Source organism: Lagenorhynchus albirostris, chromosome 11 (assembly GCF_949774975.1).
Source record: "Lagenorhynchus albirostris chromosome 11, mLagAlb1.1, whole genome shotgun sequence".
NCBI classification, from domain to species: Eukaryota; Metazoa; Chordata; class Mammalia; order Artiodactyla; family Delphinidae; genus Lagenorhynchus; species Lagenorhynchus albirostris.
Window position 1 is genome coordinate 6,647,861 of NC_083105.1, and position 24,049 is coordinate 6,671,909.

General features: G+C 52.7%; 1 protein-coding gene across 4 annotated transcripts in view; it reads left to right on the top strand.

Annotated features, from left to right (window-relative positions):
- The window catches only part of PACSIN2 (protein kinase C and casein kinase substrate in neurons 2), a 139,727-nt gene that overhangs the window by 110,549 nt on the left and 5,129 nt on the right, over positions 1 to 24,049 (top strand). For 3 of the 4 annotated variants that reach the window (XM_060164914.1, XM_060164913.1, XM_060164915.1), the window contains exons 3-10: positions 6,157 to 6,313; positions 8,330 to 8,565; positions 10,730 to 10,885; positions 14,757 to 14,932; positions 16,984 to 17,104; positions 20,365 to 20,486; positions 22,563 to 22,685; positions 23,128 to 23,324. In XM_060164914.1, coding sequence (XP_060020897.1) covers positions 6,157 to 6,313; positions 8,330 to 8,565; positions 10,730 to 10,885; positions 14,757 to 14,932; positions 16,984 to 17,104; positions 20,365 to 20,486; positions 22,563 to 22,685; positions 23,128 to 23,324 — 1,288 coding nt within the window. The remainder of the gene's footprint in view (positions 1 to 6,156; positions 6,314 to 8,329; positions 8,566 to 10,729; positions 10,886 to 14,756; positions 14,933 to 16,983; positions 17,105 to 20,364; positions 20,487 to 22,562; positions 22,686 to 23,127; positions 23,325 to 24,049) is intronic. The other variant, XM_060164916.1, reaches the window with a different exon arrangement.

The window sequence follows — 24,049 nt, forward strand, 5'->3', positions numbered from 1 at the left end:
CTTTCACATTTTTATTGAGTGCCTGACGAGACGCAGTGAGTGGAAGGCAGTTGAGAAAGAGCGGTGAAGAAAGACAAAGGTGCTGCGGCACCATCGGAAGGCGTGTGGGGGTGGTGTCCTGTGTGCTGCGGGCTCTGGTCTGCCCAGGCCCAGGACGGTGGGCAGTGAGGCCGTCTGGGGGTGGCATGGGCAGAGGGGCTGGCTGGGGGAGGGCAGGGTGGTCCGGGCCGCAGGCCTAGGAGCACCATCTGTGTTGTGCATCAAGTCAGCAGTGAGACAGCCAGAAGCTCACTGGGGTTCCTGGGGACATCCAAAGTCCACAGGGATTCTTTGTGATGTTGAGATGAGCCACTGGAGGAAAGAGGTTCATGCCTCAGGGCCAAGGCAGCACAGGGCGGGAGAGCGTGAGCTCTGGGTGTTCCTGCCTGGTTCGCTTCTCACTTGGGCCACTGGTTACCCTGGGACTTTGGTTGTAATCACGCAATTTGTCTGCGAGATGGGCTCGATGGTCACCGACCAAAGAGAAGGGTAAAAGGAATAACATGGAAGATGTACGTGAGATGACCCTATAGGTCCTCTGACCTGAGCCCGCAGTTCACACAGGTAATGGTAACTGAGCTGGCACTGGGGCCAACAGGTGGGAGGAGCTGCACGTCCGCATTCGCACTCCCTCTCATCCACCTGGGATCCCAGGGGTCCCACTGACCTGCGGAGACCCTCCAGCTTTCCTGTTGCCTTTGGCCACTGTGTTCCACAGAATGGAGTTGGCCAAGGTAAGTAGGCTGTAAAGTCGGAGAAGGAAACATTCTCCAGTGTCCTTGTGAAAGGCAGTTCCAGACTGTTTACACCCAGAGGATAAATGAGGAACTGGTGCGACCTGTTTGAACAGTCCTTCCCAGCACCCTTGTAATTATAAACCCGCTGGTTTTTAGGCAGAGCCCACTGTCTCTGCTCTGATTCCTGATTACGCAGTTTCTGCCAGGGATGTCTGCAACTCCAGCCCCAGACTCGTCTTAGCTGACTGAAACCAAGACTTGTGTGACGCTGGATTCTCAGGGCCTGGGGCAGAGGAAAGCCAGAGGAATGATGAGAGCCAGACTCACAGGCAGCCGGGAGGACGGCAGGCAGCAAGGGGCCTCTGGGCCCAGGTGAAGGGCACTGAGGGTAGAAGGGGGTAGGGCGACCCAGATTCCCGGGAGGACGGCAGGACCGGTCGGGCTCCTGGTGAGCCTAAGGCAGGCCTTTTGGTGATTGGGTGGAGGGAGGCGGGAGACTGGTTTCTGGAGGACTCTGGAAAGGAGGAGGACTCCGCTCTCTCCGCCTGCTAGGTCCAGCCTGCAGGAACCCCCCCTCCCCCCGCAACCCTGAGGTGCCTGGAAGTTGGGATTCTGCTACCTCTGTGCCGCCCCCATGTGCCACCTGGAGGACAGCGCACTTCCTTTTTCCTGCTTTCCTGCTCTCCTCCCCACTGCTGTGCCCCAGAGTCAGCAGGCTACTCATACCTCCCCTCCAGGGGCTTCACCTTCCTGAACCCCACCGTTCCCTGAGCACAGCACCCTTTCGGATGAAGGCCTGACCCTCAAGATTTTTCACCGTCTGACTGACCCCACCTCGCACACCACTTGCTGTACCCAGTGCCCAGCTCAGTCTCTAGTCACCCCCTGCATTCTGTGGTCCACGTTCTTTTCCTGGTGGACTTCTCCCGGAGCCAGGTCTCCATGCTGTCACACCTTCTTCATTTTGCCAACATTGTCTCTGCCAGGAATCATTTCCCTCACCTCACCTTTAATCCGTCCACTTGTCCTTGAAAATTCAGTCTGGTTGTTGCCTCTAGTATACCTGCCCCACCCCTCACCCTTCCTTCGGCCAGGTGGGTTCCTGAGGGGAGAGTAGGGGTATCCCCCCCTTGCACCCAGGCACTTGCATGTTGAACATCTGTCTTTAGCACCTTGGTATCTGAGGGGGTGAGTCTGAATCTAGAGGAAGTTAGGAACATAGATGGCTTCAGACCTAGTTTCTAAAATGGGCATTTTATGAACAAATCAATTGATAATCAGGATTGGAAGAGAGCTTGTTTATTTTCAATTCCTACCTAAAGTTATCTGTCATTTGGCATCTCAAAACAAGCTAGTATTTTGAGAAGCAAGAGAGAAGCTTTTTAATTACAAAACTGATAGAGCAGAAATAGCTAACCATGTATGTCCTGACTTTAATGTATTATCAGTTTATCATATATTTGAAATTAATTTTTCTTGCATTTTACAAAACAGTCATTATACCTCAATTTTAAAAAAGAGAACACACTCTACCAAAGAAGACACATGGATGGCAAATAGGAACAAGAAAAGATGCCCAGTATCATTAGACACTAAGAAAATGCAATTAAAATCACAATGAGATGTTGCTACATACTAAATGGCTAAAATAATTTTTTTTTAAAACCTGATAATACCAAGTGCTAGTGAGAATGCAGAGCAATTAAAACTCTCATACACTGCTGATGGGAATACAAAGTGGTCCAGCCACTTTGTCTTATAAAGTTAGACATACACTTACCATATAGCAATTCCACTTCTAGGTATTTACCCAAGAGAAATGAAGACATATGTCCACACAAAGACCTATAGGAATTGTTGATATCTTCTTTATTTATATTTGCCCCAAACCAAAAACAATCCAAATGTCCTTAAACAGGATGAAAGGGTAAACAAATTGTGGTGTGTCCAACTTAGCAATAAAATGGAGTGAACTACTGGTACAGGCAACAACGTGGATCGGTCTCGAAAGCACTGTGGTAAGTGACGGAGCCTGTCACAAAAGCCAGGCTGCATACAGTGTGATTCTACTTATCCTGGACATCGTGAAAACGGGACAAAAATCAGATTAGTGGTTGCCAGGGGCTGTGTGGGAGAAGATTGACTGCAAGAGGGTGCAAGGGAACTCTGTGGCGAGGTAGAAGTATTCTGTCCCTTGATGTGGTGATGGTTATACACAGTATACATTCATCTGAACTCATCTAAGTTTATACCTGTAAAGGGTGATTTTTATTTTATGTTGACTGTGTCTTATTTTAGAAACACACAGTGGCTCTGCTGTTAGGATGACCGTCAGCGCCCTGCTCATCGAGTGGGAAATCCACAGTGCTCTGCTGCTGTGTGGTTTATGGAGATGGAAACAGTGAAACCTGATGAGTGTCCCCACGTGTGGGCTGAAGTGATGGTCTGTCACAAGCCCATATGTAGCCTTTCACTGAGCAAAGGACAGCAAGGCCGATGTTGCTGGAGCATCTCAGTGCCTGTTGTCACGAGCACTCCCCTTTCCCCTTGGCCCCGGCATTTAAACCTAAAACCCGTGCTTCCAGGAACAACCTTCGTATTCCTTGCTGCTTTTCAGATTTCAAGAGTTGTCATTTAAATATGAACAGTATCGAGGGAGGGAGATGAAAGAGGGAAGAGATATGGGAACATATCTATATGTATAACTGATTCACTTTGTTATAAAGCAGAAACTAACACACCATTGTAAAGCAATTATACTCCAATAAAGATGTAAATAAATAAATAAATAAGAACAGTATCTATTTGTCGTGAGGTGGATGGACCTAGAGTCCGTCATACAGAGTGAAGTAAGCCAGAAAGAGAAAAATAAATACTGTATGCTAACACATATATATATGGAATCTAAAAAAAAAAAGTGGTTCTGAAGAACCTAGAGGCAGGGCAGGAATAAAGATGCAGACATAGAGAATGGACTTGAGAACACGGGGAGGGGGAAGGGTAAGCTGGGACGAAGTGAGAGTGGCATGGACATATATACACTACCAAATGTAAAATAGATAGCTAGTGGGAAGCAGCCGCATAGCACAGGGAGATCAGGTCGGTGCTTTGTGACCACCTAGAGGGGTGGGATAGGGAGGGTGGGGGACGCAAGAGGGAGGAGATATGGGGATATATGTATATGTATAGCTGATTCACTTTGTTATGAAGCAGAAACTAACACACCATTGTAAAGCAATTATACTCCAATAAAGATGTTAAATAAATAAATGAAGCAAATAAATAAATAAGAACAGTATCTATGGTACGTGTTGATGGGCTGTACCAATGTGTACCTTGTTAAGAAATACCCTTTTCTTTTCCCTAAATCTTTTTACAAGGGTTTTGAAAATCAGGCAGGCAGGTTTCTGAAGAGCCAACATATTTTAATATTGATTGCCAGTATGAATATTATTGGTAACAGTGGGATGAAAACCAGATCTACATCGTGGTTTCCTGTCGGCTGTCAAGTCTGTATTGAGCTGTGATTATCTTAGCTCTTCTTGCCACCAGCTCAGCAATACTGAGTTGTGTTTTGTTGGTTATTTTTTTCATCCTGCTGTAAATTTGAAAATGACAGTAAGGCCCTATTTTAAGGGAAGTGAACATGTGATGTCACTTCTAATTGGTTGTGAAATGCTTGCTTTCTCCTTCCTAAAAAGGGGCTGCTGAAGGATGGAGTTGAAAACGCAGGTTCACCTTCTGTGTTTTGGTGAGCTGCTGACCTGCTCTCCTTGCTGGGGGTAGCAGCCAGGCCACGCCTGGGAGGGAGGGGTCTGTGGAGGAAACGATGACTGATCGTGGGGCCTGAGAGCTGTTTGTGCACTTCAGCAAGACTGCTGGAAATCATACCAGACCTCTGGAGAAGCCCACCCAGACTACCTGCCTTCCAGGGATCCTTGCTGTTCCCATGGGAGTGGGGTCATCTCAGCCTGTCCAGAGCTCTGGCCTCAGGGACAGCCCTTCCTGGAGGGACCACAGTCCCCTTTTCTCCCGATGCCCATCTCCATGTGTTCTGTCTCTTTGCAAGGTCTTCCTGCCACTCCACTGTAGCCTCTTCTTCACCTGGCTAACTCAGCACAAGATGGGAGGGACTCAGGCAGTTTGAACTGTTCATAAGTCAGGGTTAAACAGGCTACGTGGCAGAGAGAGGACTGTACCCTTTTCTGTAGAAGTGGGAACTAGTCCTCCATGTTCTCCAGGAGCTTCCAGATTGACTCTAAATGGAGATGAAATATGAGAGTGATTAGCCAGGCAGAGACATTTAGAAACGGAAAAACTGACAAAAAGGTGACTACAGTTTTTGAAGACAGTTGGGAGGAAAGGGTTGAAAATACAGTCGATCATTTTTCTGTCATATTTCCTCCAAGTGCTCCAGTGTCAGCTACATGGTATCCTTTCTAATCAGCAGGTCAATGAATGGAACATATGGAACACTTGGATTTTTCACTCCAAATTAGCCGCTAATATTTTCTCAATTACTCTTTTATTATTTATAATTTAGATAAGCTAACTCTCCTCTCATATGTGAGATAAAGTAATTAAGCCTCACCTTGGCTCTCGTCAAAGCAGATAAGAGTGTGAGCTTTGCCATCGAGACTCCTACCTGGAACCATTTGAAAACCTGCTTTCAGCTGCAGCCCAGCCTCTAGGACTGCGACTATGGGATCTTAGAAAACAATGTAACTTCCCTGAGCCTTGGTTTCCTCATCTTAAGATGGGGACAGTTATTCCTACTCATTAGGGCAGTGGCAATTTTTGGGGTGTAAAACACCTACTGTGGTGCCTGGGATGTGCTCAGAAAGTGGGAAATAGTGTTTGTTGCTCTAATTGGGAAGTAATAATAAGGTAGCATGTGGTGACATCTCAGCAGTAGGCACCTGAAACCTGCTTATTCCAGTAATGCTCAAAAGGCCTTTAGCCAAGAGTCTATAATGTTAATTATAAAATCATTTTAATCTGAGTTACTAAAAAATTATTTTTCTGTTTTTGTTGTTTTTCATCTTTCTAGTTAGACATTACCCACTCTGGGAAGCTGCGTGAGATGCCCTCTGGGTGCCCTCAGCCCCTCGCTTCCCTACATCAGAGCCCTTCCCACTCTGACCTGTCTCCCTCCCTGAACCACGGGTCAGAGCATGGACGCCGGCCGCATGGACATTGAGAAGCTCCGAATCACTGTTTTGCGTGTTTCTGCTAGTGATAAAAACGGGGAGCTGGTCATGTAGCAATGCAGGGTGCCTTTGAAACAGGAGTGGGGCATGAGCACCCAAGAGCCGGGCTGGCGTGGAAGCCGTTTCTGCAGCCGCGGCCCCAGGCCTCACAGCGGGACTCTGTTTCCTAGGTCGGGAACTACAAGCGGACCGTGAAGCGGATCGAGGATGGCCACCGCCTGTGCAGCGACCTCATGAACTGCCTGCACGAGCGGGCACGCATCGAGAAGGCGTATGCGCAGCAGCTCACCGAGTGGGCCCGGCGCTGGAGGCAGCTTGTGGACAAGGGTAGGGAGGCCACCGCACGGGGCGTCTCAGCCCCAGGCGCCCAGGGCGTCTCAGCTCCAGGCGCCCAGGGCAAATTGTCAACCCTTTCTGAGCCAGTTTCCTCTCTTGGAAGATAGGGGCAGGAGTTTGTCTCACAGTTTCGGGGGGCTGTGATTCGTCACCAGCAGCATAGCCTGCATGAGCTTTCCTCCCCTTTCCTGGGGACACAGGACTCCTGTCCTCGAACAGCATCCAAGACTCCCGTGGCAGCTTGTTGTCCAGAGGACGTGCTGCGCTTGCCGAGTTAACAAGGAGCAGCTCCTTCAGGGCCCAGCCTTGAGTAGGCTCCTATCCAGTCAAAGGCCTTGCTGCTCAGCACCGTGGTTTCTGACACTCAGGCTGTTTATTTGTAAGCTTGGCCAAGTAGTAAGTCAGATAAGACTAGATGGTGACATCTGGCAGGCTTTCTAATACTGAATTTTAACAGGAATAACTACAGGTGTCGTATGATGCAGGCTTTGCCTCCCCTCCCTCCCTAGCAAAAACTCAGAAGATTCTAGAGCTTGGTGACAACGCTGCTGTGGATATGGATTGTGCTCAGAATGCACTTCCCAGCAGTAGAGGGGGAGCTCGATTGATTACAGGATTTCCTGGGACAGAAGTGGATTAGCGGGGGTTTCTCAGGGTATGTTTTGGGGCAGACTCTTCCACCATGACTAACTGTCCTCAGGGGAGCCGACCACGGGAAACCAGGCTAGGGCGAGGGACCCCCAGGCGACTTCAGTTGGGTCTAGACCAGCTGCCTGTGTTTCACCTGTTGCTGAAACGGGTTTTCTGTGGAGCTTAGCACAGTGCCGTGGTACAGAGTGGGTGCCAGGGAGTGGGGTAGCCATGCTTGGGTGAGGAGTGACTGGGAATGAGCCAGCTCCTTCAGGAAGCAGTAGCTGTTGTTATTTTATTTCCACCTGCCTGAATCCCCTCTTTCAGGATCCAGCTGTCAGCGCCGTCCATTCTGTTGATTCAGAACCTGAGGTTCATAAAGCACTCTTGCCCGCTCACTTTGTGGATCCTGCCACAAGACCTAGGCAGGACAGGGAGCTGCTCGTTTTGTAGACATGAGGGATTAGAGGTTCAGAGGGGCTAATGTTCTATGTTTATTCGTACACGCACACGCACACACACACACACTCACCCACCCGCACACACTCACCCACACACCACACGTCTCTCTGTCATTACCCAGCTCCAACAGTCATTGACCCCCGGGAGCGCCTTGAGGGCAGGTGCTGGGTCTTCCCATTTCCGTCCTCAGCTTCTGTCATAGCCCATCTCTCCCTCCATCACCTCACTCAACAAAATGACGGGCCACATTAGGAGTTTTCTTCCTGAGAACAGTGAGTGGGGTGACCCAGGCACCCCCACAGTGCTATCTAGAGAATTCTGTCTGGGCCAGAGTACATTCCTGTCTCCTCCTCTCCTCCCCCAGGACAGGGCTTCCATTCTGCTGAGGAGACAGTCCTTCATTCAACAAGCAGTTCCCAGGGTCCTGCTCTGCATGGAATGAATGGGCCTTGGGAGAACGTGTGGTCCAGTGGAGGGGGAGCCAGGGGCCAGCAGGAGCCAGTGCGGGTGGGCTCCGAGTGGCCTGGCAGAGAGGTCAGCTCATTCCAGAAGGCCCTCCTTCTCTAGCCAACCTTAAGCAAATCAAAACTTCCAAGATGAGGAAACTTGAGTTTTTCAAGAGCTCAGTGACTTTACAGAAAGGAAATGTGTGTAATCCCCCAGTTTCCCTAACAAAATAACAGATCCAGCTTCAGTTCCTTATTCTTTTCTTCATCCCAGGAACTGAAAAAGGAACAGCACTGAGAGAAAAATATCTGAAACAACCAAAAGGAAACCTCTCAGCCGGGCAGCCAGCCTGCCGGCCTAAAACCCCATCCCAACAGCTGAGGGAGGTTAACAGAGGAAGTCCCCTCCCCCAGGGCCTGTCTGGGCCCCACAGTGCCGAGTAACCCACCAGCTTCTCTCCTGTGCCAGGGCCTCAGTACGGGACGGTGGAGAAGGCCTGGGTGGCCGTCATGTCCGAGGCAGAGAAGGTGAGCGAGCTGCACCTGGAGGTGAAGGCCTCGCTGATGAATGAGGACTTCGAGAAGATCAAGAACTGGCAGAAGGAGGCCTTTCACAAGCAAATGATGGGAGGTTTTAAGGAGACCAAAGAAGCCGAAGATGGCTTTCGGAAGGCACAGAAGCCCTGGGCCAAGAAGCTGAAAGAGGTGCATCTCTCCTGCAGGCCCCTGCCTGGCCCCCACAGCCTGCTTCTCGCTGGCCAGGCCTCCCACCTGCAGCGCCCCCTCCTGCACTCCCAGGGGTTCCTGCCTCAGCTTTAGGCACAGAATGCTGCAGCTGGTAGCCAAAGGCCCGCACTCAGGCCCGAAGCCTGTGGTGCCTAACGTTTACCCATGTTCAAGACTCTGAGTGCTTTATGTGCCTCCTTTACATAATCCGTATCAACCCATTTCCCAGTCTTGGAAACAGGATGAGAACCACACACAGGGCGTAGAGCTCAAAACCCAAACTCTCTGTCTCCTTTTTTTTTCCCCCAATAACTCCATGTCATGAACCTTCTGGTCTATCAAGAATATTAAATCGATGCAGACTATTACATTTAGAATGGATAAACACCAAGGTCCTACTGTATAGCAGAGGGAACTATATCCAATCTCCTGGGGTAAACCATAATGGAAAAGAATATTAAAAAAATAACGTGTATCTGTGTAAAACTGAGTCACTTTGCTGTACAACAGAGATTGGAACAACATTGTAAATCAACTATACTTCAAAAAACAAAAGTTAAAAAAAAATTAAATCCACAGTTGCCAAAGGTTATCTGAGGTTAAACTATTGTAGAACAGTGCTTCTTAAATTTAAGCAAGCTTGCTAAAACCCAGATTCCCAGGCCCCACCTCCAGATATAATGATTCAGTAGGTCCGAAGTGGGGCCTATGGGACTTTCCTGGTGGTCCAGTGGTTAGGACTCCGTGCTTACATTGATGAGGACCTGGGTTCGATCCCTGGTCGGGGAACTAAGATCCCGCATGCCACGTGGCACCATCAAAAAAAAAAAGTGGGGCCTATTAATGCTCAGTTTTAATGATCTCCCAAGTGATGCCACGCCCACTGGTCTAAGGACTACATTTTGAATAGCACAGTTTCAGAAGACCTGTTGGTAGCACTCAGGAGCTAGTAAGTAATATCCTAGATGGAAAACCCTAGCTCTTAACCACTAACAGTGCTTCCCACAGCCCTGGGAAATTGTCTATTACAGAGACTTAAAAGTCCATTTGGACTAGTAAAATGGATAATTTTAAATTGTTCTTTCTCTTGTATGGGTTTTTCTCTCAAATTTGCAATGATACTGATATTCATTTTTGTAAAAGTAGCAAATGGAAACCATTGAGTCTCACCCAGCCTTGGCTTGCTGGAGGCTGTCATACCTACCCCCCAGCCTTCAGCACGCGAGGACCTGCAGCCTGGTCTGCCCAGGCTCAGGGTGGACATGCCACTTCCCTCCAACCCTACTCCTGCCACTGGCTTTTCTCAGGAGCTGCACTGCCTTCCTCCTTCTCAGAATCACCCGGAACAGACCTCCGTCTTCAGGTTGTAGCAACGGACTTCCCTTCTCTGCTCTGTGCCTTGGCTTTTGTCACGTCTCCTTTCTCTTCCTTCTTGTCTCTGGTCCCATTTGTAATGACACTATCTCCCTCATGAGGCAGTGGTTACAAACTCATCTTTCTTCTCTAGAATGAAATCTGTGACTTTGGCTCAAGTAAGAAGTGTCTATTAAATTACATATATACACACACATCCATATCTCTATATATACGTGTGTGCGTGTGGAGTGTGCCCATAACCCTGCCTCCCAGCATTACACTCCTCTTGCGTTGGGTTTCCAGCTGCCTGCTGGCTCTTGCCTCAGATCCACACCTCCATCACATTCTTGCTCCATGTCATGTGCGTGGTTTTCTCTAACCGTTCCATGTACCACTCGGCCAGCCCAGACCCACCCAGTGCACCTGCCTCTCCTCCCTGCTTTATTCTCCTCCTTGGCACTTGCCACCTTCTAATTTACTCTGTACTTGAACTGTTTCTTGGGGTTGCCTCTCCCAGCTAGACGGTAAGCTCCATGAGAGCCCAGGCTCTTTGACTGGCACTGTACCCCTATTGCCTACATGTTTCCTGACAGCAAAGCAGGCGCTCCATCAATAGTTGCTGAATGAACTCCTCTGTTTTACTTGTTGTAATTAATACTGAATATACAGCTTTGTACCTGCTCTTTCCTCTCCTCTTGAGAGCACAAGCACTTCCCACAGTCTGTGTAACCTCTAGCGAGGATTTTGAACTTTAAACGTGGTGTTCAGGAACTCATTCTCCCTGTAGGTGGAAGCAGCAAAGAAAGCCTACCACGCGGCGTGCAAAGAGGAGAAGCTGGCAATATCACGAGAGACCAACAGCAAAGCGGACCCGTCCCTCAACCCTGAACAGCTTAAGAAATTGCAAGACAAAGTAGAAAAATGCAAGCAAGATGTTCTTAAGGTAAATTGTGCACTTTTCTTTACATATTGAGAGCACACGCCTCACCCGTTCACACATCTGGCATGCAGTGTACCTTTGTCACTGCTTGGTCGGATGCTCGGACAGACGGCTGCCTCAATGAAACACATTCCTGCCCTCGAGGTCACGCCTTACCTTACCAGAGCCATTAGTGCCCACCTCAGGACCAGAGCAGACCCGAGTTCTGGGCAGGCAGGGGCAACAGGTGACTCCTGTGCGTGGGGGACAGGGCAGTGGGGCAGTGGGAGGGAAGAGCTTGTGCAGGACACGAGTTGTGGATGTCAGCAGCGGGGAGCTGATGGGTGCACTGGTTCAGAGGGTTATGAGGACCAGACGGCCTTGTAACGCAGGAAAAGTAAGGCGCTTGGGATGTTGCGGCAGGGAGCCACCGGGAGAAGGCTCGAGAGCCTGGGAGGGGAGGGTTGACGTGAGCAAGGCTCTGGGCCTGTGTCCTCGGCTCCCAGCTTGGCCCCCAGCCCCACCCTCCTCCTTTGCTCTGTTCTAAGGGCTGGGCGGCCGGAGACTGCCCCTGTCAAGGGCCTGCCCTGCTGCAGTGTTCACGGAAGAGAGTCCCAGCCTGGATTTGGAGAAAGAGGTGATGTTAGAGGGGAGGTGTGCTTCAGGAATAGGTCGTGACCCCGAAAGGGGAAACAGGAGTCCCAAGCTGATGTGTTACTACCTGCCCACCTTTTCAGGCCTCAGATGAGCATCACTGAGCCCCAGGGAATTAGGTGGTGTCATCTCTGTTTTGTGACGTAGGAAACGGAGGAACCTCGGAGAGGTTCAGTCAGGTGCCACCCAGTGATGTGAGCGTGGGAGAGCCCGTGCCCTCTCCAGTGCTCTGTCCTCGCATAGCAAGGAGGGTGGGAGACGGGGGTTCATTGCTCAGAGCGAGTGTCAGAATCCCTCGGGGAGAATCCCTCCACGCCTGTCTCTAAGACTGGGCCTGAGCCAGGAATCTGGGGTTGTGGAGCAGCCTGGGGGCCTCCTCCGTGGGATCAGGTGAGGAACCTGGGACCGCCTGCTGAGTGTGGGGGGCACCTGGACTCAAGGAACACAGGCTGGGGGGACTCTAGGGGCTGCCTTCATCAGGTACACAAGGAATTGGGTGCCCAGGAAAGTGCCTAGAGGAGAGATGAGGCATCTCCATACCCAGATGTGTGTGTGTGAAAGAGAGAGTGATGCATGCCTTTCATGTTTTACAGCCACCCAGAACAGACTCCACCAAACTGATACACTGGCAGAACAAACCCAGGGCCTGAGGTCAGACGTAAGGCACGTGTCAGGATGACCAGGGCACTTTGTAGAGGGTTCCCTCCCTGCCTCTGTGGTCTGGCCAGTGACCTCGGGGCACGATGGTCCGTGTAGGCTGAGAGCTGGCCTGGAGAGGAGGGCAACTCACTCCCGCTGCCCTTCTTAGCAGTTTCTAAAAACCAGCACTAACTGGCTGCACACGTCCTTCTGTGTTTCTTATTGGCCAGGCAGTGACTGCATCTTGCAGCATCCATCAGAAAGGAACCTCTCACGTTCTGTGCTAAGTGTCACAGTCCACGTGAGGGTGAGGGTTGCCTCTCATTTCACTCCGTGAATATTTATTGGGAACTTTCTCTGTGCTAGCAGTTCCCCGAATGACGATGACCAATGACCGTGCTCTCTACCTGGCCTGTGCTGGGACGGGGCTGCTCGTGAGCACAGGCTGGGTGAAGCCCACCCCCACCCCGCCACCAGGGGTCCAGGGAGGTTACCGAATGGTGGAGGATCCCAAGAAGGGGTTGCTCTGTGTCACTCTGATGGCACCACTGGTGTTTGAACCCACAGCCGCTTGCCTCTGGCCTCCGAGCTCAAGCTGCTGCGAGGCGCCTCGCACGTATAGGCGTGGGCAGTGGATGATGATGCATGACCAGAGCAGCTGTGGAGCCGTGCTCCTGCTGGGGAGGCCCAGACTCTGGCAGGGATGACCTCTTTCTGGGGTCATAGAGGACCCAAGCCCAGCCAAGGCAGGAGGCTTAGAAGAGAACAAGGAACCAAAGATAGCAGGCGAGGGGTGAGGGGCAGAGGTGGGGACCCCGGGGGTGGGCAGGCCTGCTCTCTGGAGGTTGGGGAAGGCTTCAAGAAGAGGGTCTCTTTGGAGCATAAAGGGGAGTCTTCCAGGGCATGAGTCAGAGAAAGTCTGGGAGAGGAGCAGGGGAGGTGGCGAGTAGACTTGGATCCCAAATGGGGGCAGAGAAGCTGCTCTAGAGGTGGCAGGGGCCGGGCCCTGAGGCCAGGACTTGATCTTAAAAGCACGGGGTCCTGCAAAAGCTCAGGGGGGGTTCATTCCTTCCTCAGAAGGCCCCACGCTGTCGTCAGGAACAGAAAAGCAAAGTTCCTAGGTGGCCAGCCCATCCATCCGTGATCAACCCCCATTTTTCAGGGTCTTGATAGTGGAAAAGGCTTGTGATAAATGAGCGGCCCCAGCCCTGCCATCCCTAACTTTACCTTAGGAGGCTACCATCACTTTGATGGTCCCACCAACTATCAAAACCATGTCGGGGTGGGGGGACTTCCCTGGTGGTCCAGTGGCTAAGAGTCTGCGCTCCCAATACAGGGGGCCCGGGTTTAATCCGTGGTCAGCGAACTAGATCCCACAGGCCACAACTAAAAAGATCCCACATACCACAACTAAAAAAAGATCCCGCATGCCGCAACTAAGATCCCATGGGCCACAATTAAGACCCGGTGCGGCCAAATAAATAAATAAATATTTTTTAAAAAAAACAAAAAAAACCATGTGGGGCGCAGGGAAGACTGCATGGGTTTACTGACCCCGGGCACATCCCTGCGAGGTAAACATGCTAACTTTAGCCATGGCTCTTAGGCTAAAGACATGACACGCTGTCCCTAGACACCCTTGAGAATAGGTCATACCTATATTCATATTTTCTTCCTGGTAAAACCCCTTCTTGAGGACAGTCTGGGGAGGAACAGCTGTGTTGGGGATGTCTTGGGCTGGAGGAAAGGGGACTAGGACTCTTTAGAATGCCTTGGTGCCGCTTGGTGTCCTTGTCTGTCACCTCATTTGAGTATCAGGATACTGTGACGTAGAAGTACTTCGTTTTCTGAGAAGGAAAGCGAGGTTCCCAGAAAACGAGTGGCACAGGCTTTGGCCACGGGTTTGTCTGGCGCTCGGAGCCCTGTGATCTTGCCTTTAAGGTAACTGTCGAGCCACTGCTGCTGTGGGCAAGATCTGAGGCTCAGCCCTTCCCCGTGGGAGAGAGGACACGGGCGAGTGACGTGGGGCTCGAGGCCACGCACACTGGGCTCCAAGTGACCGCCTCTTCCCCAGTGGCTACCTGTTTGGGTCTTACTCCAGCTGAGAGCCCTGGCAGATGCCAGGAGTGTGATTTGCATTTCAGAAGTGGAGGGGCTGGGACTTGAACTTGGAACTCTGTCAGACTCTGGAGCTTGTTCTCTTTGGGTTTTGGAATCTGGGGCGGCTGGGGGACGGAGCAGCTTTCCCCAAGGGCGACATTGGTGGTGGGGAGAGCATCCAAGATGAGCCTGGGGGTCCTGGCGTGTGGAGTGCAGAGGGCTGTTTCACAGCCAGATTGGGTGGGTGCCCCTCAGGAGCAGAGGTGGGGCGTGAGTCCTCTGGGCAGGAGCTTGCGGGGCAAAGGAAATAGATCGGGTGCTTCTTGGATGTGGGGTCGCCTGAGGAGTAGTCTAGATGCTGATGGATTCAGAAGTGGTGGAGGGGGACAAGGGCCGGGTGATGGACAGGGAGGTGCAGAGCTGGGCTCGCTCGCTCTCGGTCAGAGGCAAGTGGGCTGAGTGGAAGTTAGTCTTCAACTCATGTGCCTGGACTTTCTCGTAGACCAAAGAGAAGTACGAGAAATCCCTGAAGGAGCTGGGCCAGGGCACACCGCAGTACATGGAGGGCATGGAGCAGGTGTTTGAGCAGTGCCAGCAGTTTGAGGAGAAGCGCCTGCGCTTCTTCCGGGAAGTTCTGCTGGAGGTTCAGAAGCACCTAGACCTGTCGAACGTGGCCAGGTAAGTGTCCCTTAGCTGAAAAGCACATCCCAGGGAAGTCAGTGGAAAGTTGCTTTGGAATAAAGATCGGTTGCTGCTCTCCAGCCTTGGGGTGGCAGTGCTTGTCAGAAGGTCTTAAGTTCCCCTGTCCAGGGAGGGCCCTTTGGCCAAGCCTGCCTGTGGCCATGCAGTGTCCTGCTGCCTGGGACAACTGCTCCCTGGCCTGAGTCAGATGGCCGCCTGCCACTCTCTGCCAGCTCTGGGTGCAGTCCTCTGCATCTGGGCAGGAAGGGAGGGCCGCGGCTTGGACCCACCACAGTTGCACGTTTGAAATCAACCCGGGAGCAAGTCGAGCAGTTCCGGGGCTGGCACACCCTGCCCCCGGGATGGCCTTTCTTTGAGGACCTTTACGAGGTCTTTTCAGTCCAGAGCAGCTGGCTGCCAGCTTGTTCCTTGACTTCCAGTGGTTCTGGGCCTCAGGCAGCACAGACCCTCAGAGACTCGGTTCTGAAAGGAGACGTGGAGGCTGTGATATTCCTTCCATACTTTCCTTGTCTTTGGTCCCATGACACCTTCGTCAGGGCAGAGGCCTGTGCTAACCCTGGACCTAGACTTCTGTCATCCACATAGCAGAGCCATTTAGAAATGATTCACAAGTTAAAGCTTGTCGTGAATAGGAAATTACATTCCTTTTGTCTCCTTCTAATAGGAAAAACATCAAAAGCAACAGTTATTCAGCTCCTCTGCCAACAACTAATGGATCCTTATGAGTGTCTGTGAAGGAGGGGCATTATTCCCCATCTTGCTGATGAGGGAGCAGGCTGGCGTGGTTAAGGGACTTGCCCAAGGCTGCACCGCTGGCTGGGGCAGGGCTGGGGCTGCCAGGCTCTTCTGCGGGTGGAGTAACTCCCATCGTGTGAGGGCTTGTCGTCGGTTGATGTGCCTTGCTTCCCTTAGTCCTCCAAGCCACCCTGGGGAGGAGATGGTGTAGTAGTGTTCTAGGGCTGCCATAATGAAATACCCAAACCTGGGCAGCCTACAACAACAGAAATTTCTTCTCTTGCGCTTCTGCAATCAAGGTGTCAGCGGGGCCTCACTCCCTCTGATGGCTCTGCTGTAGGGGAGGACTCTTCCTTGCCTCTTCCAGCTTTTGGTGTTTGGGGTCAATCCTTGGCCTTCCTTGACTTGTAGACAAGACACATCACTCCAGTCACATGGCCGTCTTCTGTGTCTTCACATTGTCTTCCCTCTGTCTCTGTACCCAAATTTCCCCCTTTTTATAAAAAGGTGGTTTTTTAATTTACAGATTACCTCTGTAAAGATCCTATTTCCCAATAAGGTCCCATTCCGTGGTACCGGGGCCTAGGACTCCAACATTATCTTTTTTGGAAGACACAGTTTACCCCATAACAGGTGGTATTATGCACACTCAGCGGAGGAAGACACTGAGGCCAGGCCCAGAGAGGGTAACTGACTTGCTAGCCATACAGCCTAGAAGTGAAAACACCAGGACCCGCAGTGGTCATACTCCTATCTGACATGGTCAGCTTCCTAGGGAGGCGAGCTGCTCTGAGCGGTCAAGCAGACGCAGGAGTCCCCCCAGGTGGCTCGTGGGGTGTGCAGCCACCACAGCACTGGCCAATCTTCGTTTACTGTTTTTGCACAGCTGAGTGTAAACCTTCCTGCTTTTTTGAAGGGATGAGGGGGAGCTTTCTGACACTGAATTCTGGACCTGGTTAAATGGGACCACACAGATTGGTGGCCCATGTGGCCCAGATGCCAGCACCTTTTGTATTATCTGACACAGAGCAAAGCCAGGTTGTTGCCACCTGGTTTGATTTGTCAGAAGCTGAAGCTATGGCTTCCACGCCATGGTTGTTGTTTGTCCGATTCTGTGTGCATCACGGCCAGATGACCGTCCAGCTGAGCCAGGGCAAGGGTCTGATCTGCCCTGTGAAGTCGACTCTCGTGCGGCTGCAGACCATGGCGCCAGCTCTAGGCAGGCCCTGGGCGAGGCTGAGGGCTGGCCTTCCCGTCCTTCGAAAAGAGTCACGCTTCTGTCTCTGATTTAGCTACAAAAACATTTACCGAGACCTGGAGCAGAGCATCAAAGTTGCCGACGCGGTGGAGGACCTGAGGTGGTTCAGAGCCAACCACGGGCCAGGCATGTCCATGAACTGGCCACAGTTTGAGGTAAGAGGAGGCTCTACCTGTGACCTGTTGGCCTGGGAGGGGCCTAGGCTCACAGGGTCGAGTCATACACCGTTCTTTCTCCATCCAACTCAGAGCTGACCTGTGCCCTGTTTATGTGGCAGCCTTTACACATGGCAACCCTAGAAACCAAGTGGATGTTTAATGTTCTGGGGGCTTCAGGATTACCAAAGGGCCTTCTGAATCCCTGGTGAAGATGCAATTATGTTCTTTGTAATTGAGAACTTTGATGGTCACTTGTTGACCATCTGGCATTCCCTTCGTGGTGAGTCCCAGGAGTTGCAGGAGTTACAGTTCCCTGCTCAACCCTGCGAGATGGCCAGGGAAGGAGTGGCCACAGTGCATTCCAGGCCTGGTGGGCCAAGAGCACCAGCTTAGCAGCCTCTGGTCCAGGACAAGAGGGGAGCATGGTCTCAGTGTGTAGCTGTTTTTACCCTTCACATGAGGGCTTTTCCTTATCTTCTTATATAAATTCAACCAACTTTGGTGTAGGATTAACTTTCTTCTTTTCCCATTTTCATGGGTCCAAGCTGTCCAGTATCTTTACATGCAAAATTCAAGGGCCTGGGGATCTCAAGGCTCTTCCAGCCCTAGAATTGGGTCCCCAGGCCCCACCTGGCCTCCTGTTGATAGCAGAGAAGGCAGTGGCCACAAGTCCCACCACCCTGTTCTCTGAGGGAAAGGATTCTCCCCACCTCGTGGCGAAGCAGGGGCTGAGAAGGGCCCCACAGTGCCATGGCTGCTGCCTCCCCTGGGGAGGATGCTGGAGGCAGCCCCCTCTGCCTTGGGCTCCAACCACCTGGCCCCACTGACTCGGTAGCGGCTGGAGTCCAGGCTGCACTCAGATCCTGCCTCAGCACTTGCTAGCTGTGGGATGCTGAGCAAGTCATCTGCCCTTTTTGTGACTCAGTTTTCCCACGTGTAAAACAGGGATGACAACAGCCCCGATCTTCTTGGAGGCTGGAGGTTCAGTGACCTGGTCCATACTGGGTATTGCCCCTGGGCCCACCACACAGAAGCTTGTTTGGCCCCGTCCCAGCCTATAGTTTTTTCAGTCCGCATCCCTGTGCCTCTGTTTTCTGGAGTTTCTCAAGAAAGCTTCTCCAGATGACAGTGTGGGTCCCTGGAGCTGAGCATTCCCCCTGCACTGCCTTTAGGACACCGGCTCCCAACAGGGACCAAGAGCAGAGGCCCAGGGCCTTCCCAGGTGGAAGTGGACCTAGAGGAGACAGCACAGCCCGACTTCTCCTCCCCCTAGTGATGGCACACGGGCAAGAAGCAAGTTGGTGATGGGACTTGTGCACACACCTGGATTCTCCTCTGCGGGGAGTGTTTGCTGCTCTCAGGAGAGGCTCAGGAAACCCTCTGTGACATGTACCCCCTCCAACCCCCAGGTCCCTTAGGGTTGTTCGTCCCTACCCAGAGAAATGAATGGTCTGGAAAGGAAGACTTGACAGGCAGTCTTGCTGGGGTGGGTGTCCTGGCCAGAGCCCATGGTGGCCCTTCTCTCTGTGGGTCCCACAGGCCGGGAACCCATGCCTGCATGTGTTGCATGCTTGCAGCTCTTACAGGATCATGCTTCCTTTCTCTAATGAAATTATTTGTTTTTATTTTCCATGCCACAAGGATGAAGTAAGTTCCTATTTTATGGCTAACTTATTGAATTCCAAACCTCTTGCAGTGTGTGTTCAGCCCAGGTGTGTCTGTATGTGGCATCTGCAGCCTGATTCTGACAGGTTAAAGAACCGTGGCCACAGTGTAGCCCCGGCTGTTTTGTTGTCCAAGTTAATAGCGGACCCTTCCCTTCAGAGTTGGCCTGGTGTTGATCACATCGGCCCTTGGAAGCCACCCCATTAGGACAGATTTATATTTCAAAAGGTCCTATTTGCAGGGCAGAAATAGAGACACAGACGTAGAGAACAAACATATGGACACCAAGGGGGGAAAGTGGGGGGCGGGTGGTGGTGGTGGTGGTGGTGGTATGAATTGGGAGATTGGGATTGACATATATACACTAATATGTATAAAATAGATGACTAATAAGAACCTGCTGTGTAAAAAATAAATAAAATTCAAAAAACATTTTTTAAAAAGGTCACTATGGGGATTCTGAGTTCCAGTTGAGTTCTCAGTCAGCTTATTTCAGTTAAGAAAATAATTAACAAATAAATAGGTGACTTAAGTTTGGGGTTGAGGGCCTAGGTCTGCCACCAACTCTGCATGGGCAAGTCACTTTTCTTTGTGGGCGTTGGTTTCCTCATCTGACAAATTGGCAGGTTAGACTTGAATGTTTCTAAGGTGGCTTCTAGCCTTGAAATTCCATAACTACACATGAGCAAAGCTCATGACTCAAAGCACAGCTCAAAGTCATCCCAAATATTAATTCAGATAAAGTTGTTGGATAATGGGTAGAAATGGGGCAGGGGGAAGAGTTCATTAAATGTGTACACACACATGCTTTTCTCCCAGTGTTTTCAGTGCAGTTGATAAAAGCCTGTTCACATGCTGGAAAAATAGTGAACCTCTGGGGAGGTAAACACTGCTTTGCTTTGTTAGCTAGCCCCCAGCACGCTGCTCAGATGGGGGAGGACGTTCTGGGCAGGGAAGGGCACTGCTCCTTGGAGACTTGAGTGGCTGGGTTGCCCCTGCAGTGATGCGGGAGCTCCCCTGGGCCCCTGATTTTGTTTGCACCCAGGGCCCATTTCCCACACTGCAGGCTTGCTCAGGCCCCCATGCCCAGCTCTCTTGCCCTGCTGACGGTTCAGGGCACGGATGAGAGAGTCTTTAGCACTGAATGCCAAGCCCCTCGGAGGGTGGGCTCTGTCTCCTTTGGAAGCGCGAGGAAACCTGGCGAGGCCTCTGGCTGCTGCTGCGGGCCTGAGGGGGTCCGGAAGCTGAGTGCCACAGGGACAGGGGTTGGATGGGGAGGCTCCCTGGGACTGGAATGCAGGATCCCCGAGTGTCGGCTCCAGTCTTCTTATCATCCATCCATCCCTGCAGGCTGGGCCTGGTGCTGACCTCCAGGCCCCCTGAGGAGTCCACACTTTGCACAGTGAGGAGGGGTCAGTGGTAGGCGTCATGAGCCCGGGGTCTGCTGGGTAACAAGGAAGAGCAGAGGCAGCAAGGGTAGATGCCACTAACTGTGCGGGGCAGGCCACTGGCTCACTGGCCGGTGTTTTAGACTGATGTGGCCTCAAACAAATGAAATTCCTGATTTCTCTCCCTCGGTACCCATTGCTCAGGAGTGGTCTGCAGACCTGAATCGAACTCTCAGCCGGAGAGAGAAGAAGAAGACTGCTGATGGTGTGACCCTGACGGGCATCAACCAGACCGGGGACCAGGCTCTGCAGAACAAGCCCAGCAGGTGGGCACTGGGGCGGCCTCAATCCCTGGAAAGGTCCCCTTGGTCCTCTGCATGGGCTGGGACGCCCCCACCTGGAACACCGGGAGACTCCCTGATGGGGCCTCGCAGGGAGCCCCAGGGCCATCTTTCCAGACACTCCCTGGCTGCCTGCCCTCTGCTGGGCAGTGGCCCAAGGTCATCTCTGGAGAGAATCATCAGTCCACCTGGTGCCAGAGCTGCAGAAAGATCCAGAGGGGGAGCCTTTGCCACAAATGTGCTTTGGGCCCCAAATGAGGGGAAGAACTGATGTTAGGTGCTGGTCATTATGTGTCCCCAGTGGTGCACACGGGCAGGTGGAGGTCACTGTCGGTGGGGTCCTTCAAGAGGGTTCAGGTGTCCTGGCCAGGTTTGTACTTACTTCCCGTGCCGTATGCAGGTGCCTGATTCGGGGGTGGGGCATTGTCAAGTGCCCCCTTTTTCAAATTACCTCTTTGCTGAGAGCACTGGTTATTTCTGACCTCATTGTTTGCTAAAACTGAGTTTGGATCAAAGAGGTGGCACTGAGGTCCTTTAGAACCTCCTGGAAAGTGTGTGCCAGGTGAGGCCACAGAGTTCCCAGCAGATAGTGTTGCTGTCCTCTGCAGAGCTGAGGCTGCCCTGCAGGCCCTGGGCCCAGAGGCCTCCACGGCATGCTGGGTGATAACACACCTCAGGCTCGTGGCTTCCTAGGAAGAGTCAGCGCAGGTTCCGCAGGCCTTTCTGTAGCCCTGGGCACTGAAGCCCCCGCCCAGTCTCCCTGGGCTGACATTGCCACTTGTCATTCAGCTGCTGTGCCACCATCTGGGCAGGTGGGCCTGATTAAGTGACTGCAGCAGTGAGCACCGTGCCAGGGGTCAGGCCAGCACCTGTGTGACTATGGGCGGGGTGGGGCGGCCTAGGCTGGCCAGGGCTGCTGCACAAATTCAGCTGCCCAGCACCAACCCCCTTTCAGGTCAGCTGGAGAAAGGTGCCGAAGAGGGAGGAGGACCTGGTGGTCTTAGACATGTGGCCCGGATGTAGGCAGCAGGCAGGCATAGGCCCAGTGCCTCTTGCCTGGCCTGAAACCAGTGAGGCAGTTGCCGGCCACTTGGGGTCACTCTGGTGGCATTTGAAGCATTTCCTTGCCTACCCTCCCCCTCTCTGACTGAGCCATCCCCCCAGCACTTTGTGGGCCCGCTCCGTGCCGCCCTGGCTTGGGAGGTGGTGCTGGCATGGGGAGCCCTGCCCTGCAGCTCAGTGGTGCGGTTCTTCAGCTCAGAGTTCTACAGTGGGGTGCGTGGGCTCTCGGGGGCCTGTCTTATCTCTACCGTCTTGTTCTACGCTCTGCATTTCATCACCTGGCTGTCAGCACTCAGGCCAGGCTGGGGTCAAATTTCTCTCTGATCCCCTCTGGGCCTGGCACACAGTAGGCAGTTGATACAGTTAAGCAGATGGATTTTCCCTCTCTGGAGCACAAAAGGGGTCCTTTCTTCCCAGAAAGGGCTATTCAGCAGGCTTTGGTTCCGATTTTGGAAGTTGCAGACCCAGAAGAACCAGGGCGGAGGCTGTTGGGCCCTTTTGTAGTCAGAAGGAGAGGGTACGCTGCTCTGTGGGGTCTGGAGAGCTCCGGGAGCCTCCCTCCTGCTCTCGGCAGGGCTCTGAGCCTCCCCGGCTGTCACCCTCGCCAGGCTGAGCCCCACAGGCTGGCGGCTGCCAACTCTCAGCAGAGAGCCAGGTGGGGCGGACTATGGAGAGAACCCCTGAGCCCAGAAGCACTTTGCTCCAGCGAAAGCCTGTGCCCACCTCAGGGCTCCTGTTCAGGATAGACTGTGTTCAGACACAAGGAGGGCAGAGGGAAACCTTGTTCTCTCTTAGACACTTAAAGCGCAATTAACAGCCAAAGCGTTGCCAAGTGTTTTGCTAAAACAGGCTTTCTGCGCAAACAACATATTCCTCCTATTTGACGGGGAGCCGATTTGTCCCTTCAAACCCTGGCCCTGTGATCCTGCAGCTGGGAGCACCCGGGACCTTGGGGGCCACCGAGTTGGGGTCCCCTGAAAGCTCTCTCTCTCCCCGTAGCGACTTTAGTGTCCCGAGCAACAGCGCACGGTCAGCGCAGTCACTGTCCAGCTACAACCCCTTCGAGGACGAGGACGACACGGGGAGCACCGTCAGTGAGAAGGAGGACATTAAGGCCAAAAAGTTGGTGAACAAACGTTTCCCTCTGGTTTCCACCTCGCTCCTTTGTCTCTCCTCTCTGTCCAGGGTCTCACCCCCTCGGCACTCAAAGCAATGCATGAGGCCTGCAGGAGGTGGCCCGGCTGCCAGCTGGTGGACGGTCTCTGGCTTCTCGATCTCTTAGGGAGGGAGGCACCAATTAACAAGCTGTGGTTGCTTTTTCTCTGCCCTCTGTTAACCCATGTCAAGGTCCCGGCACACCAGCACAGGAAGATGGGCATGCCGGGCGGCCCCGCAGGGAGCCTGCCCATGCAGGGCTGCTGAGGGGCCTGTGATCCTGCAGAAGGGGTCCCAGCCCAGCCCCAGGGCTCCCTCGGCTGCCTGGGCGGGGACCAAGGCTCCAGGCAGGGCTTCAGGCCTCTGCCAACCCCATGCTCAGGGCCCTTGGGTCAACCCTTTCTTGCAGTGTGAGCAGCTACGAGAAGACCCAGAGCTACCCCACGGACTGGTCAGACGATGAGTCTAACAACCCGTTCTCCTCCACGGACGCCAACGGGGACTCAAATCCATTTGACGAGGACACACCCTCGGGGACGGAAGTGCGGGTCCGGGCCCTTTACGACTACGAAGGGCAGGAGCACGATGAGCTGAGCTTCAAGGCTGGTAGGTGGCCCTCCCGGCTGGCATCTGGGGCGAGTGCTTCCAGCCTGCTGGGGGAGGTTGTTGTTTTTTAAGTCTGCTAAAATTTCCTGCTAGTTTCATTTGTGTGTTCGCCAATCCACCCCCCATTTTAAAAGTAGCAGATGGGGCTTCCCTGGTGGCGCGGTGGTTGAGAATCCGCCTGCCAATGCAGGGGACAAGGGTTCAAGCCCTGGTCCGGGAAGATCCCACATGTTGTGGAGCAACTAAGCCCGTGCGCCACAACTACAGAAGCCTGCTTGCCTAGAGTCCATGCTCCGCAACAAGAGAAGCCACCGCAATGAGAAGCCCACACACCGCAATGAAGAGTAGCCCCCACTCTCCGCAGCTAGAGAAAGCACGCACGCAGCAAGGAAGACCCATTGCAGCCAAAAATAAATAAATAATTAAAATAAATAAATTTAAAAAAAAAAGGTAGCAGATGCTCAACACCAAAGCTTAGAAGACAGCGAGGTGCCCATGTGCCTTTGCCCAAGATGCTGCCTCAGCAGGGCTAAGGCCTGTGCACAGGAGATGCTGATCACCAGGCTCTCTGGAAGCAGCTGCCCTATGGGTCCCCAAGGGAAGCCTTTCTCCAGAGGCCCACAGCTGGCAGAGGAGCCCAGACCCCAGAATAGCAGGCAGCATGTCCGTGGGGCTGCAGAGCCTCATCTTGGGGCAGTGCTTTTCACACTCTTCCTGCAGCCATG